The sequence below is a fragment of the Falco cherrug genome, chromosome 4 (genome assembly GCF_023634085.1).
Source record: "Falco cherrug isolate bFalChe1 chromosome 4, bFalChe1.pri, whole genome shotgun sequence".
Lineage (NCBI taxonomy): Eukaryota > Metazoa > Chordata > Aves > Falconiformes > Falconidae > Falco > Falco cherrug.
The window spans coordinates 84,250,002-84,267,130 of NC_073700.1; the positions used below are offsets into that span (position 1 = coordinate 84,250,002).

General features: G+C 39.4%; 1 protein-coding gene across 1 annotated transcript in view; it reads right to left on the minus strand.

The window, feature by feature from the left end:
• Positions 1 to 4,303: 4,303 nt before the first annotated feature.
• MACC1 (MET transcriptional regulator MACC1) overlaps positions 4,304 to 17,129 on the minus strand; it is a 64,938-nt gene continuing 52,112 nt past the window's right edge. Inside the window, exons 5-7 of the mRNA XM_005445119.3 lie at positions 14,051 to 16,089; positions 11,557 to 11,745; positions 4,304 to 4,596 (exon numbers count right to left, since the gene is read on the minus strand). Of these exons, the coding sequence (XP_005445176.1) occupies positions 4,381 to 4,596; positions 11,557 to 11,745; positions 14,051 to 16,089 (2,444 nt within the window). The 3' untranslated portion in view covers positions 4,304 to 4,380. The remainder of the gene's footprint in view (positions 4,597 to 11,556; positions 11,746 to 14,050; positions 16,090 to 17,129) is intronic.

Below are 17,129 nucleotides of genomic sequence, written 5' to 3' on the forward strand. Positions count from 1 at the left end.
GCAGTTCTAAACAATAGGCTTTATTATTTAGTAGGTCATTGTCAGCTGGATCACTTGCTGAGTCCAGAAGTACTTTAGGAGTAAGTCTTCAGAGTCAACTGAACATAGCAAAATAGTTTCTCCTTTGGGGCTGCATAGTGTTTGCTTTTCACACAGCTTAGATTTACAGGAAGAATTTGTGAAAATCAGTCATTTTCACAAACTAAAAGACTTAAGAGGCACTTGCTCACTTCTCCCCATTTTTCTGGCCTCAGTAGGAAGAAGGATGGCTGATGCCTCCTCCCCTTTTTTCCCCTGGATGATTCCACGAAGAATGCCCCTGAACCTGCAGCTTGCTCTTGCAACCAACCTGCTGCCCAGACACCAGCTTGGGAAGTAGCCCTTTACTTATATTTTAAAAGAAACTTCCTCTTCCTCCCCTAAACCTCTGCTTTCCAAAAAAAGCAAGTGAAACTTAAGGGACAGAACATTTCTCCAAACCCAACCAGAGGACTAATGTTATGTGGGGGACTAATTTGCCTTTTCTGTCCTGTCTCAGCTGTTACTAATTCAGAAATACAGCACTGCAGTGTGCCATTAAATGGCAAGGAGCTGAGATGCCCCTGCACTGTAACGCCAGGAATGGTCTGCACCTTCATTGAAAAAGTAGCATTTCTAGCAGGAGCGACAGCTAGATTTTTCTCACCACCACCCACTGTGGAAGGTGTCTGCCCCACTCAGGTGCAGCCATACCCGAGGGAACCATTTTTCCAGCTCTCATGGGGAGGTGGAATTGTAAAGCAATTAGTGAGCACACAAGGTTTTCATTTTCTCGTTTGCTTAAAAAATGTACCTAATCAGAGGTTAGAAGGATGGTGAAAGGGTGGTTTTTTCTGCCTACACATACAAAGGGAACTAGAACTGGCTGACACAGCTCTTTTCCCCCAGGCTGCACAAAGAAATTGGGGAAACCTGGAAACTGAGAGTCATTTAAGGCAAGGACCAGCGGCTGGTATTTTTCCTTGTCTCTTCCCAAGGAGTTGTTAATCTCATCCCACTTCGAAGAAACCCAAGAAGGTATGTGCGCAGGCTCATGGGAAAGCTGTTCTCTCTTGACAGGGTGGGAGGAAAGGAGAAAAGGTCAAGAACAGAGTGTGTTTACCTAAACCATGTGCTCCTCACTCAGCTGTGCATTGCTGCTGAGTGCAGCTGCTTCCACTCTCAGCTGGCATTTTGTGGTTTTGAGCACTAGAGCACTAAATAAAATATGGGGTTTAATACCTTTTTTTAATATATCCAGTGTGGGCTGCTAAAGTAAACAGAATATTGCATGAGTGCACATTTCATTCATATGAGCAGAAGCTTAAAGCAAAAACAGGGAGCGCAATTAGCAACCAAAGCCCAAAGTCAAAAACTCTGGAGTACAGCACAGCTACAGATATAAATTCCCTTGCAAAGAAATACACTTGGAGGATCAATTGCATAATTCTGCAAGCTAAGGAGAACACTGACTCACTAAGTCAATATTTGCTAAATCTACTGGGCCAAATTCAACTCTCATTCAAGACAGAAACAACTTTGCTGTTGTTTCACAGCAATGAAAGGGCCTGGCCATGAGAATAAGAGGCGGCAGCCTCTGTTCCCTGAGCACTCCTCTTCCTGAGCTCCTGACCACTGACCACCTTCTCGGGGTGGATTGTCCTTCAGCCTTGAAGGCTTTGGGTAGCTTGTCCTTCATATTTGGCAGAACAACACAACGAGGAATGGGTGCTTCTGGCAGCTTTCCCCCCCTTTTGACTAGTAGTAATAACAGGAAAATACAATAATTGCTTTCTTTTTCAATAGGACATGTAGTTAACATGTTTACTAAAGGGTAAGAAACTCAAATGTACAAAAAAAGGGTGGAAGCAGAGAGCTGTCTTCAGCAGCAGGAGTAAGCTGAGTCGCTTAGCTGTTACAGCCAAGTTAACAAAAGAGAAAAAAAAGAAAGTAAGTTAAAAAAAAGTGGCTTAACAGGGCTTTAAGTAAGGAAGCATGGCCTGCTGGGATGCCTGAAGATCAGCTGGTGAGAGAACAAGGTGAAACTGAAAGATTTGATCCATGGTCTCCTCTGGTATTTCAGCTTTTAGGAAGCAAAAGGAAAAAAAAAAAAAAAGTATTTCCCTGCAGTTTTAAGCAGGGAGATGGTGTGCGACCTGCTTAAAACTGCTGCAAAATCCTGTTCAGGTCTCACAGTCTCTGCTATGAGCAGGATCTCAGGTGAAAGCAGCACAGCAGTCTGGGAAACCTCAGAACCCTGGAAGTATGCAGTGGTACATTGTAAGTATAATTTTAAAGAATTTATTTTAATTTAATGCCTATTTTTAATATTTATAATTTTAATATTTGAACTTATCATTTTAACTTCAAAGAAGCCTATTCTAAAAGGAATCAGTATGCACCTTTTCCTTACCCTACAGCACAAAAGAGAAAGACAAAAGATACTTTTCCCCCTTTTTTGGAGCCTTCACTGCCTGCAAGGAGGAAGGAACAGCTAGTGTCTGCACTGAAGTACAGATAACAAGGGAATGTTATTTTATACTTTGTCTGCAGCTTTTTTTAAACCTGCACAAGGCAAGATATAAAATAGGTGCTAGCAGCTGACACAACTGGGACCTCTGATAATCGGACTCCTTTGTTTCCACCTTTCCTTGATCAGCAAAAACAGTTACTGTTCTGTGGGCTGAATTCCTCATTCTGTTGCAAATCAGGAGGAAGTCCACTGGAGCCAGATGACTTGCACACATGCTAATTCAGTCATCCCCTGATACTAAAAAGTCTTTTGGTGAGGGAGCTTTCTTATTACCAGAGCAAGTGCTCTTTTCTCAGCATCCTTCCTGAGCTATGCATGCTTTGGGAAAGCTTAATGAAAATAGAAAAGAAAGCAGGTTAGAGGAAAGGGGAGGGAAAGAAAAATGTGTAAATGCACTGTTTTGTTTTAAACCTCCTTCTTAGTAGAGATCAGCTAAGACAACAGTGGAAGCACAGATTCTGGACTGAAATGCTACTACTTTATAGTACTCCTGAAAGAATTTGGCTTTGTCTTCTCAACTGCAAGTGATGGCAGAAGCCAATTTTCTTTTCAGCTGGGTGTCATGAGTATTTGCTGATGTTTCTGAATGAATGTTGATCAAAGGTGCTCAAAATGGCTTTAAGCTTTTTAGATATACCACTTAAACTAAAAATATATTTAACAACTTATGTTAAAAAGGTATTTAAAGTTGGTTAGCCTGTAGCTATTTATTCAGCCTGTATTTTCTATTTATAATAAGCTACTCAGTAACTGAAAGATTTTTATTGATAGCACCTAAGTGGGGTTCTTTTTAGAACATATGACTAATGATAATTCATTGCTCCATAAATAAATGAATCTAAAAAGCAGCCCACTGTTACCTTTCTTCAGGAAAATAATTAGGCCATCACCAATATTCTTCAGTAAGGTAGAAGAAAATGATCAACAGAAGCAGGTGTGAGCTGCCTACAGCCCTACCTACAAAGTCACTCTTCCCTGTTTACCTCTTTAGTAAGAACAGAGTAGGAATAAGCAAATGATCAGAGGGATGGACAGTGTACACCAAGAAGGCTTCCTGAATGTTCCTGAATTTCCACTCAGCAGAATTTAGGCATATTTGCTGGAATTTAAACAAAACAAAACCAAAACAACAACAACAAAAACAAACAAACAAAACAAAAAAAAAAGACTCAAACCCTGTTAGGTTCTATCAACACACCAAACAAAATCAATCACCTTTAACCATTGCCTGTCTCTGTTCCAGTTTTCAAAAAACACACCAGAAGCTGTTTTGGAATGACTGAGTAGCACACACCTATTTTTCCAGGTGCAAATGCCCGTTTAATTCCTGTTTTGTGAGTTTTGTCCCAGCAGAGGATGAAAGAATCCTAAAGTTTTTTTCCTAGGCTAACCTGCACCTGTTGACTTAGAGTGGAAGTTTTTGGGCACCAATTGCAATAATGTATTAAATATTTAGATTTTAATACCTCACTGAAAACAATGTAAACCTATGTTTAAGAGGCTGAACTCAAACATGCATAGCTGTGTTTTTTTAAAACTTATCTCCACCTAGAAGTCAGTGCAATCATAAATTGTTAATTTTAGAAACGACCTTATAAGATTTAAGTCATTTTTGTTGATGTCACTAGTTTAATCCCCCATTCTTTTCTTATTTACTCAGTAGCCATTAACAAGCTCTGACCATCTGTGGCTGAGAACCATGAGGCTAGAACCAGCATCAACTCAGGTAAAGCAAACTGCATTTTGTCATGCTCTACAAGCATTACTGAAGCACAAATATCAGCATTACAGTTACCCAAGAGATTTTCTGAAAAAAATATATTGGTAGTCTATTCTTCTTCCTCCATTCTGGAGAAAGCACTTGCCCTTAACACCTCCATGCAGTTCACAAGAATCAATGTTCCAGTTAACTCTCGCCAATGTTTTGTTACTGGGTTTTTCATTTTATCCAAGGCTGATTGCAGGTCTTGTAAGACATCCCTGTAACTGTCTCCATAATGGGCAGCCCATGTGTACAGAAAGTCATATGCAGGTTTCCACATCATCTGAAAATAAGGGGAAAAAATGAAAAGATTTAGATGTAGAAATCTCATTATCAAGCAAAAAAACAGCAAATTCCTTCCAATGGTAGAAAAGCCATAGGGGAAAAAAAAAGAAAAGTGTTTGATCCCTAGCTGCACTGAAACGCTTTATTATAAAAGGCATGCTGATATAAAAACTCCAGTAACCTTATGTAATTCATTTATATGAAACTCAAATTCTTAGAAGGATAAATAATGGAAAGATAAATCATCCACTCAGATGATTATCACCAGGTTGAAATATATCCCTGTCTGAAAGTATAATTCAAGAAACGGGTGCAGAAGGAAAACACTTTTCCCCCTTGGTCATTTTTGCAATGCATATACCCAGCTGCAGTTTCCCTATTTGGAGCTTGGCTGTGCTTTTGATGCTTCCTTTTGCCTTGTTAATCAACATCCTACTGTCCTTCTACTTAGCCTGGAACTTTTAGACATGTGCTTTACCTTTACAAAAATGCTTTTTAGTAACAGCAGCAGGAAGTTGGGTCAAACACCAACCAGAACTTAATCTGGCTGTTGTATAAAACACAATAAAAAAAAAAACTTTCTATAAATACATTAGCAACAAAAGGAGGGCTAAGGAGGATCTTTATCCTTTATTGGATGTGAGGGGAAACAGTGACAAAGGGTGAGGAAAAGGCTGAGGTATTTAGTGCCTCCTTTGCCTCAGTCTTTAATAGCAAGACCAGGTGTTCTCTAAGTACCCAGCCCCTGAGCTGGAAGACAGGGAAGGGGAGCAGAATGAAGCCCCCATAATCCAAGAGGAAAATGGTCAGCGACCTGCTACACCCTTAGACACACACAAGCTTATGGGGCCAAATGGGATCCACCCGAGTGTACTGATGGAGCTGGCAGAAGTGCTCACTGAGCTACTGTCCATCATTTATCAGCAGTCCTGGCTAACTGGGGAGATCACAGCTGACCAGATGTTAGCCAATGTGATGCCCACCTACAAGAAGAGCTGAAATGAGTATATGGGAAACTGCAGGCCTGAACTCGGTGCCAGGGAAGGTTATGGAGTACATCATCTTGAGTCTTATCACATGACATGTACAGGACAACCAGGTGATCAGGCCCAGTCAGCAGGGGTTTACAAAAGACAGGTCCTGTTTGACTAACCTGATTTCTTTCTATGACAAGGTGACCCACTTAGTGGATGAGGGAAAGGCTGTGGATGTTTTCTTCCTAGACTGTAGTAAAGCTTTTGACACCATTTCCTACAGGATTCTCCTGGAGAAACGGGCTGCTCAGGGCTTGGACAGGTGTACTCTACACTGAGTTAAAAGCTGGGTGGGTGGCGGAGCCCAGAGAATGGTGGTGAATGGAGCTCAACCCAGCTGGCGGCCGGTCACAAGCGGTGTTCCCCAGGGCTCAGCACTGGGGCCAGTCCTGTTTAATGTCTTTATCAATGATCTGGACAAGGGGATCGAGCGCACCCTCAGTCAGTTTGCAGGTGACACCAAGCTGGGCGGTAGAGCTGATCTGCTGGAGGGCAGGAAGGCTCTGCAGAGGGGTCTGGGCAGGCTGGGCTGATGGCCGAGGCCACTGTGTGAGGTTCAACAAGGCCGAGTGCGGGTCCTGCACTTCGGTCACACCAGCCCCACGCTGCACTACAGGCTTGGGCAGGAGTGGTTTCTTATTAACCAGGGAGGTTTAGATTGTATATTAGGAAAAATTTCTTCACTGGAAGGGCTGTCAAGCACTGGAACAGGGTGCCCAGGGAAGTGTTGGAGTCACCATCCCTGGAGGTATTTAAAAGACGTGTAGGTGTGGCACTTGGAGACATGGTTTAGTGGTGGACTTGGCAGTCCTGGGTTAATAGCTGATTTCAATGATCTTATAGGTTTTTTCTGACCTAAATGATTTTGTGATTCTAAAATGATGTATCTATAAAATCTCTGTTCAAAATAAAAAAAGGAAAAAAATCACTCTATAACCAGGAGAGACAAAAGCTTTTATAATGAAATTTTTTAAATCAGGACATGTAACTTTAAAAGTGTCCTGCAAAAAACAAAGGAAATTAAAAGATAGGTTACCAGTGCTCCTTAGTTCAAACTTCAGTATGTTTATTTTATGCCAAACAAATATGGAGCAGATTCTTAGCAGGTGTAGTTTGTTATTAGTCTAGTGACGTTAATTAAGCTATGACAGCATGATTCAGATACCAAGGGGACTTACATCTTTCAAAGTGCTGATGTCCAGAGTAAGTTTGCTCAGTTTACAAACAAGAAGATTGTTTTCCCAGCTGCTGCTTTTCCAAAATTAACATGGGCTGCTATCCACTTTCTAGTTTCCCACTCCTCATTGGCAATGAAGAGTTTGCAAACAGCAATTGAGTTAGAAATTGTAGGAATGATCCACAAAGAAACTCATCACCTTCCTAAAAGGTTCTGGCATTTGCTGTTTTAACAGAAACACACTTATGTATAGCAATAAAAGCATACAGACTGATGCGTGCATAAAGTTATATCACATATATACAGACAGACAGAGAAGTGATTAGGAAGTCCAGATTCTCTTTTAATGGAAAGGCAGTTTTCCTGGTTCTGAAGGATAATTGATTTCCTCAATATAATCCTATTAATTTACAAATAATACACAACATGAAGCTTGATTTAAGCTTTATTTACTTGAACCCTTGAAGACTTGAGTAACAGGAATATTTCTTTGCTCGTAGTTCTGAGATTTTCTCCACATTTGGGCTAAGAACTCTCCATTTAACCCAAGACTGATTCTGTCATAGTTTCTGTAAACATTTCCTTCAACTTCTGCTGCCTTTCTCCCCATCCCCGAATAGAAAAAGCCATCAAAATCATATCCCCAGAAGCATGTCTCACAGTCTGATTAGTCTGGCTTCTGCCTTCAGTATAAGCCATAAAAAAGTCCCTATGCTTTCAGTGAAGTTTCTCATTTTAGATCTACAAAAGGGAAGGGTATCATCATTTACCCAAAACGAATGGTGCCTGCTTCTCGCTTTAAGCGAGTCTATCTTAAGTCATAGTCATAAGATTACAAAAAGAGGAAAGAAAAGTAATTTGGTGGTAGGTGGGAAGAAGGAGAGTAATGAATTCTTTCCTTTTATTATACAGGCTTTCTTGAAAAGGAAAGTGTTATTGTACTACTGTAAATACTAGATATTACAACATATTTTAATGAACTAAAGCAGCTCACTACTGTTTGTATTTATGCTAAGACCAGAAAGTTTCTGTATTCCTATTTTTAGCTTGATAACCAAGGTAGCCAACAAGTCTGGGTTTCCCAATACTCTGCTGCTGGCTATGCCTTTTCTCTGCCTCCTGCTTCCTTTTCTTATGTTCCAGTTAGACCAGGATATTTGAAGAATCAGGGTACAGCCTTCTGTCTTCACTAGAACGTGAATAGACAGTGAGCAGAAAAAGGTGCTGTGCTTTGACTTATGCTGAAGGTCAGGCTGACCCACTGCAATCAGACAATTGGATGAAATACGCCTAAAACACAAACTCTGTTTTCTTCTACTCTGTCACAACTGATTTTTTCGTGAGACAAAAGAAAAGGGGGGGGGGGGGGGGGGGGGGGGGAATCAAAAGCTTTATAACCTGGTCATCAGTGATGCACGATTCACTCAGCAATAATCCACTTACCACACTGAACTAACAGTGCAAAACAGGTTTCTAAGGCAGGTCCTTTCCCACATCCACATACTCTAATGCAATGGGTGAACTGAATTGCATTTGACATTCCTGAATTCTATCAAAGCAGATTCTCAGGCAAAATACTAATTCACTGCAGCATCCTGGGCAAGTATCACCTCAGGCTGCGTGAGTTTTCCTTCTGCTCCCACTGCCTCTGCTGAGTAGGTAATAATAATACCTATATCCTCTGTAAAGTGCTTTGGAATTTACTGATAAAAAGCACTTCAGAACTCCAGGCACCAATTCTATGTACCTCAGGTTGCCTCTGTGATCATCTGGGAGAAGATTTCTCCCACTAAGTAAAATATTAAATTTAAAAATAGAAACATGTTTCAACCAATCAGCTCTCTCGATGGTAGAACAGTCCTTGATGGGTAATGAATTGATTAATGTTTTCAGATAATCCTCAATAATTAGTCAAAACTTACTACTCCCCCACCTTTGCTTGGTTTTCTGTTTTCACGCTAACTACTATTAATAAGAAAGTTTTTCCATTAGAAAAATCCAGGCTGGGATAAGATGGTTTCAATCAGGGGGGTTTTATACCTGCTAAGTAAATGTGATTATGAGCAATTATTCTGAAATTAGTCAGACTAATGCCAAACTTGTAACAGTGCTGGGGGCATCTCCACACAGGTATGAATTTAAACTGCATTAGCTACGTTTGTTCTGCATCCCTGCTGAACAACGTACACAAAACTTTATAAGCAGAATATTGCTTTCTGTGTGTAGAGGTTCAATTCACCAGAGCACTGAGAAGTTCAGAGCTCAGAAGAAAGCACTGAAATTCAGTAGAAAGTACTGAAATTTAAGGTTAGAGTCACAGGACACTGGGGATGCTGAGCGTTCACATGAGATACCAGTGCTAGAAACCTACTGTGCTTTGAACTCACACCTGTGTGGACCAATGCTATTACAAAGCTCACGTGAAACCAATAAATTCCCCATGGGCCCATTCTAAGCTTTGAGAAATTACATAAAAATACAGCAAAATTCCAAACTTTGATTGCTCATTGAATGTTCTTTTAAAAAAGCAAAATATACTCTATTATTGGCTCTTTTATGATGAATTTGACTGTACTATCTTTTGGCAACAGATGCTGTCACTGAAAGGCAGAGAATTTTGTGGGTGGTTTATCATAAAAATAGTGTAAAGAACTCCTGAAAGTAAAAGAATAGGGTGTATGAGGCAGAAGATGGGCTTCATGGAAATAGACATGTAAAATAATATTTTAAACATATTTTATATATTATTTTAATATATAAAAATAAATAGGTATGGTGCTGGAAAAAGAGTTTTCAGACTGTTTTAGTTGTGCTGTCTGTTAGCAAAGGAGAAAGCATTTCCCAATTGGGACCAGTAGAGTCACACATTGTTCAGGTCTGTAATTCCTTCTGTAGAAAGCTGGGGGGTTTGTCAGAAAAACAGAGAAAGCTTAAATGTCTAGGAAGTTAGACAAGTCACTGCATAACAGTAAAAAAATTAAATAAATAATGGAAATAAACAAGCATCCACACTTTGTTTGACTTTAGCATATTAGAATAAACTAGTGTAAAGCTAGAGAAAATAAGAGGGTGATTTTTTCACTAAAGGAGAGTAGTAGACTAGGAATTAGTAGAACTGACTGGTTTATGAGAAAAAAATTTACAGAGGAAGTTTCATCCCAGTACGTGTAATGTACTCAGAAAAACTAAAAAAAAGAAAACCCAAACCAAACCAAACAAATTACAAAAAAACAACCACAAAATAGCTCAAAGAGAAAAGGAAGATCAAAGGAGGAGGCAGTGTTTGCAAACAGCAATGACAGATAATTGTGCAGAACCTTGTAAGTAAATGTGTGGAATTTTGGTCAAATATTGTTTGGGGAAGGAGGACAGAGCATTCAAAGGGAATAAGAGGTGGTGGTTCACAATTAGAGCAGAAATTTCTTGATAGCTATCACCATGCAGATAAAACTGAGGTGAAAAACTCACTGGACTCAGGCTGTGGAAAGGAGGGTATGTTTGGCAGAGAACAGGAAGAATCAGCTACAGGGAAAGAAAAAGGGAGGGAAAAATTATCTTGAGTGGCTGTGAACCTGTGAATGGGAAATAGCGATTCCTTTGGTACTGAGAGGTGAGAGAGAAGGAATTCAGGCTGGGTCATGCGCATTACCTGCAATAATCAGGGGGTGATAGTACAGGCAGAGGGACAGTCAAACCTGAATGTGCTTAAGGCAGAAAGGTCAGCTTGAGCATCATTCAGCAGCACTTATAAAAGAGGCTGTTCAGGGTAAACCCCAGTCTGGAACCTAGAAGTCAGCAGCATATAACTCTGTGGGAAATAGTGGATCTACTGCATGCTTCAGTGTTTAAGTAAGAGTAAGAAACCACAGGAAGCAACTTGGCTGCCCAGGCAAAGGTGTGCCAGGAGCGCAGGCTGGCCCTCGGTTCAGAGGCATGGACGAGGGCCCACCCCAAGTCTTGTGGCACATGTGACATTGCATGGATGCCACGGGTACCTCTGGGCACCTCAAAAGGCACTAGAGAAATAATAAGGCACCTAAATTCCTCCTTAGATGCATATGCACTAAAACACATCTGAGAGGACAGCTTGGCTTTTATTTAGCACTCGTACGTCTGTATAAGCACAGTGCTTTACAAAGGGGAATAAATAGCATAACCTACCTGACAAACTATGAAATTAAAACATGGATTTGCCATGTTCACACAACAGGACAGAAATGGAATTGGTATCAGAGCTTCCAACCTTTCGTCACACTGCTTAAGCTAAATGATGACAAATATTACACAGGCACAGAAAAGCGTTGTTAATGGTGAAGGTAAGCTTCCTTTCAGTGGAAAGGGCAAAAGCTGTACTGAGGGTGATTTGAAGTGGTTCCTGCAAGGACTGGATGGTCTTGCTCACTGTGTCTGAAATGACAGCAGAGGAGTGAATAAGATTAACAAGTTAGACAGGAAATAAGGACTGAAAGTGGCCCCTGGGGTGGGAGTAAAGAGCTGAAGCTCAAGACAGATACCAGGACCTCCACAGCAAATTAATTTGGCACGATAACACTGAACAACCGGCCTTAACGTCTATCTAGATCATTGCAAGCAAAAGTTGGTGAGAATTCCTCTCATTAAAGGGCTTACACATTAAATAAGGAGGCCAAAGTGCAAAAGGAAAGAACCACACGAAGCAAGGAAGAACGGTCCCCAGCTGTGTGTGCTGAGGCGCAAGTGTGCACACACTGTTACACCAGAGCCTTACCTCCAGAGCTACCACTCCATTTTTCCCTCGGTGGGGTACTTCGTAAGCCTCAATTTGCTGCTTTGTGAGTCGGGCTAGCTTCTCTGCAAGCTCCCGCCAGTATTTGCCAAGCTTGACAGCTGAAGTCAAAATGATAGTGTCCTGGGTAAGACGCGCCACTAATCCCTGGCAATCTATTTTCAAAAGTGCCTGCAACAATAATTTTCATTAGCATTCCTTCACCAGTAATTACAAACAGAGCATTATCATTTGTTTTTATAGCACTATTCTGTATTTCAAAGCAGGGAGGAAGGCCTTTTGTCTGCCTTGTGTTCTTACAAATACGTAACTTTTTTTCCTAGGAAAAGATGTTGCCAACAGTTTCATAGGAAAACTGCCCATAAGTTTCAGAAGAAATTAAGCTGGCATTCAGCTGCTTCAGCATTCCAGTGTCAAATGGATCCTGCCAAACTGACAGATCCTGAAGGAAAATATGCTTCTCCAACAAAAATATTTGGGACATCAAATTTAGCATCTTAAATGTACAACATGAAAAAATTGAGAGCAGCATTATACTAAGGTGTGGTCCTTTGCTGCTCTTCTGAAAAATCATTGATTACACTGACCAGCACCTTTTGATTTACTCCTCCCACAGAACTGATAATTTGCTGACCATTAAGCAGAAATGCAAGCATAAAACTCTTTCCTCCCCCACACCAAACAAGCATTTAATAACAAACAAATTAAAATGGTTCCAGGAGTGAAACCCTGAGATGCAGATATGTTGCATTCTCCTTTCTTCATTTGTTTGGATAAGGGCTAATGAGAAAAATAGGTGGATTGTTGTTTTTTTCTTCTCCTTGAATTAACAGCAGAATGTTCCGTTGAAAACATTCACATTTTTAGTGAAAGATCAAGAGCAAAATCCAGAAGTTTTCCTTGGGTTTTAGATACCAATTTTCAATAAAGTATCAAGTATTTCTGTAGAAATTGGACATTTGTGTGATTTAATTGTAAAACATTTTTCCATAAAAATCCTCATTGCAAGCAGTAGAACTTTTGGTAAGCACAGTAGTGAGAAGCAGACTACAGCGTGCAGTACAGATCCCTCTATACTCTGGCAAAGTGGAGACTGAGTTGTACAATTTGCCTTGTGGTAATAATTAAGAATGCTATTAACCATAAAAATAGAATATTAAAAGTAATTAAATGCTAAATTTTGCCCAACTGACACAGATGATATCCAGTTTTAAGTCTAGCTTTACAAAGATGGACCTGCATTGGCACTTCATAGCTTAAAATCATGCGCATCTCAACAAAACAGGACATTTTGTTAATTTAATTATGCCCCACTTTTAGCCTAGTCTGTAACGAACTCTGTTTCACTGTATTCAATTAAAAGTTTGGATCATTTTCACCATTGCCTCCCCTCTTCACTTTTTCTACAGAGACATGGCAGATTAAACTATACTTCATACTTGCTGAGTTTTATTCCATGCAGTTTAATGCAGCCTGAAGAGTTGTAAGTGGCCACTGCTATCGACATTTCCTGAATCCTGCTGAAATTGCTGTCAGCATTTCAAAGAGGGTAGATGAGTTATGAGAAGTAAACCCTGATAAGGTTTACAATCAGGTAGTCAAAAGACTTTAGATGAAAGGCTACAATGTGAACTTTTAAACACCCATTTTTATAGCACTTTATTCTCATATCAAAAATTTGATTTTCTTCTGTCCCTCAACAGGCTGGTAAACTTTTCCATCAGAGCCAAGGAAAGTATTGAGTAATCATTAATTCCAAATCTATTTGTGCACAGATCCATAAGTAAACTAAGATAGTTAACAATGCAACCTATTACCTGGAAGCATTTAGAATAAAACCACTTTGATTCACATTGAACAGTACTGAATCACATAGAATTGCCCAGTGACTTAAAAGTGCGGCCCAGGAGAATATATACTGAAATGCAATATTGTCCTTAGGTCACTACAACATTGGCTATGAAGTTGTCACGTGTGGATAGAAAAATCTTGCCTTCAACATGTGGGTCGGGATTTTCTTGCTTTAAACATATGAAGCTAACTGAGACATGCACCTTAGGGTACACAAATATATATAAATAACCGAGGTTCCACACTATAAGGTTATTAAATACTTGACAATGGGAATGTGAACTGCTCAGGGAAGCAATTTACCACAATGACTTCCATGACAAAAGACAAAACTATTTCAGTCATAGCTGTTTAAAACCAAAAAAGTCAACTCAGTCAACCTACCAAATGAGCAAGGCTCCTGGAACATTTATAGAACACTCACTGTTTATAATTAATTCATCAAAGATTTATTTTTTATGAGAGTCTGGATGTGTCTTCCTCCTATAGGTGCCTACAATGTTTAGTAGTATGTTCAGGTTTGTAAAGATTCCTACAAGGGTGCTGGACCACGTTCACACATTATTATTGAGTAGTTTCTAGGAGGTGCATTCCTAATAACCAAGTTAGTTCATGCAATACTTACAACAATGAGCTCATAAAGAAACAGTCTTTTTTTTTTGTTAGCATGGCAGTCTTCCTTCATTCTCTTCACAACGTGCGCAACTCTCTCTGACTCTTTATCAGCATGTGCCTCATTAAAGTTATCCAAAGACATATGTGAATATCTCAGCACCTCAGCCAAAGCTCTCCAGTCATAAACACTCTCTGATACTGTAGACAGAACTACTGAGTAGATGTAAGTCAGTTTTTTGAATGGCAATGCAATTTGTTCAACAAGATTCCTGGTTGTTAGCTCACTGTCAGTAGTGTCCATAGCTTGTTCTTTGGAAATCACTTTTATGTTTTTGCAATGTACAAGACCAATCTTTCTTCTGAGAACTCCCACGTACCACTCTTTTATTTTAGTTTGTCCAATGGCTTTTACTTTGTCTTCACCAAGAAGTGCTATAGTGTCCCCTTTAAAATATTCTAGCAAATAGTCTATCTTATTTTGACGTAACACAGTTTTCAAAGCCACTCCATAAGTATTGACACTCAAAGTTTTATCTTGAAACTTTGGATATTTAACTGTTGGTATTAAAAGCCAAGGTGCAGACTTGATTTCTTTGCGGTTTTGTAAGTGCTTTGGCCTATTAATAACTCCACTTAATTTTGGAGCTGGATCAGGGGTCGTAACATGGAACTGCGTTACTTGGCTACTTTTTAAGACTTTAATTTGAACAAGAAAAACAAAGAAATGCATCTCCCTACATCCAAGCATGGAAAACAGGAATTGTTGGCGGACCATTTCACCTGTTTTCAGCTCCTCCTCTTTAATATTTTTGCTTTGGTCTTCCATCTTCACTTCAAAATCTGGATCACAGGATACCAAAGAAATGTTTAGATCTTGTGGCTTTTCAAGCAGAAACGTATGTTTTCCCCACAGCTGAAAGACAACAGGAGGCATATTTTTCCCCCCCTTTTTTATATCACAAATTGTGAGTTTTCCTGGAATGTAGTTATGACCAAAGACTGTAAAAACTGCTGTAAAAGATGGATGAATATATTTGGGGCCATAAATTCCAACTGAGACTGTTCTGTGAACATAATCCCAGACATTAGTTGCTGGAGGCTGGATTTTCTTTGCTTGTACAGCAATCACTGCATACATCACATGACTTAGGTCCGTTAACTTCACTTGTATGGTATCTTGATAGGTGTAGCAATTCTCTAGCTTCTTAAAAGGCCCTTCTTTATTGAAACTAAAAAGACACACTATATCACTCATAACTTGGCTGAGTGGATCATTCTTCACTTTAGCTGCAACTTTCACCTCGAGGAAAATGGCTTCCCTTGTGTTGAGGTTGCTCAGTGTAAGTTCTATCAGAGGACTTATGGTGCTAGACAGCTCATTGTTAAACGATGATGGAGGGTTAAGGATAGCCTTTAAACCAACTTCTTGGAATTCCCCAGGTAATACATGACCCACAGGGACATGAATGTTGATGTCCGAGTCAGGTAGCTGTACTGAACCCCCTTCATGATTCATTTTACAAACTACATGAATGTCTGCAGCTTGTGTTTGTGCCCATCCAGGACTATGGCTCATGGCTTCTAAATCTAGACAAGATCGGGTGAGTTGTCGGTGACTCAACCAAGCCACTTTGTAAGCTTCACGGTCACTTTGAAGCCATGTCATGTCTGAAGCTACAGTTTTTTGAGGTATTGTCTTGCGAGGATTAAATCTTTGGTTATCAACAATATCCAGGAAGTCAGAGACACTCTTGGATCGTCCAGATCTTCTTGCTGAAGTCTTTCTTAAAAGACAATCAATATCTAGCTCATCACCCGAGGAAGCCAAAGAATCACTGTTGCTAGAAACTTTAGAGAACAAATAGGGTTTTTCTTTTAAGATCGAAAGGTATTTTTTATTTTCATTTCTATTTGAGGCAGCTATGTCATGTACAAAAGGGTTGGAGGCTGACAGTTCATTCCAGAAAGGATTAGTCTTGGAAACAGCATGGGCGTGTCTGAATACATCAGGCCAGTCAATATCCAAATCCGATTTACTTTCATTGACATCTGTTTAAAAGAAAAAAACAGAAGCATTTCCTAAAGCATGGAGATTTGAGACATTCCATTAATTTCCAACTGATAGTCTGTTAAATTCACAGGTGACTAAATTTATCCTCCTAAAATACATATAGATCATTTATATATTTCTCATTCAGGTTTTTAGAGTGTATCAATATTGATTTCTAAGTGGCTTTAAGAATCTTGTTAATAGAAAGAGTCTAACAAGTCGGTGCTGAAGGATGTAAAGAGTCTTCTTTGAAGCACTGATCATCATCAACTCTTACAACTGTTAATTGGCATGCGCTAAGATCCCACAAGGTTTAAACCCTTACATTCCAGTAATCCTTGGCCTCTTACAAAATGCCATGGATTTCTTTCCTTTGTGTCTAACTCTCCGCAAAAATTAAACAATTACTGTTTCATTTTTCACTGTAGACAGCACAGATAAATGTATTATTCAGGATTCCTTTTCATGCTAGTGCACATGCATTTCATTGATAACAGTACTCTTACAATTTATCTCAGTGTGTGGAATTTGTTATACTAGCTTTCCATTAAAAAAACTGATTGGTATAATTTATGAGGTCTTGTACAATTTGAAATTTGGCAAGAAAAATGCTGATTTTTCTGAGATTGCATTTAAATAGACAAATAGGGTTGTATAAGTAATATTTATATATGATTTCTAATAAAAATTGTCATTATTAACAGTAACGTCTACCTGTTCTGAAGACAAGGTGTCCTTATATTTTATGTTAATAACTGTTCACAGAAACTGGTTTATAGGTTAAGACTCACACTCCTTGCAACAAAGTATCTGCAACTTCTTGTGCCAAGGGTTTCTATTACTCCAGTCTCCCATTATTTTTCTATATGCAGAGGTTATACCATCATTTCTTTGTACATCCTTGTGAAGAATTTTAATGTTAGAGGGAAAATTCAGCATTTCTATTCTTTCAGCATATCTATATCCTTCATTATTACACTTTCTATAGTACCTTCCATTTCCAAGGTTACTAATTATAGCTCAATTGCAAAAATGACAG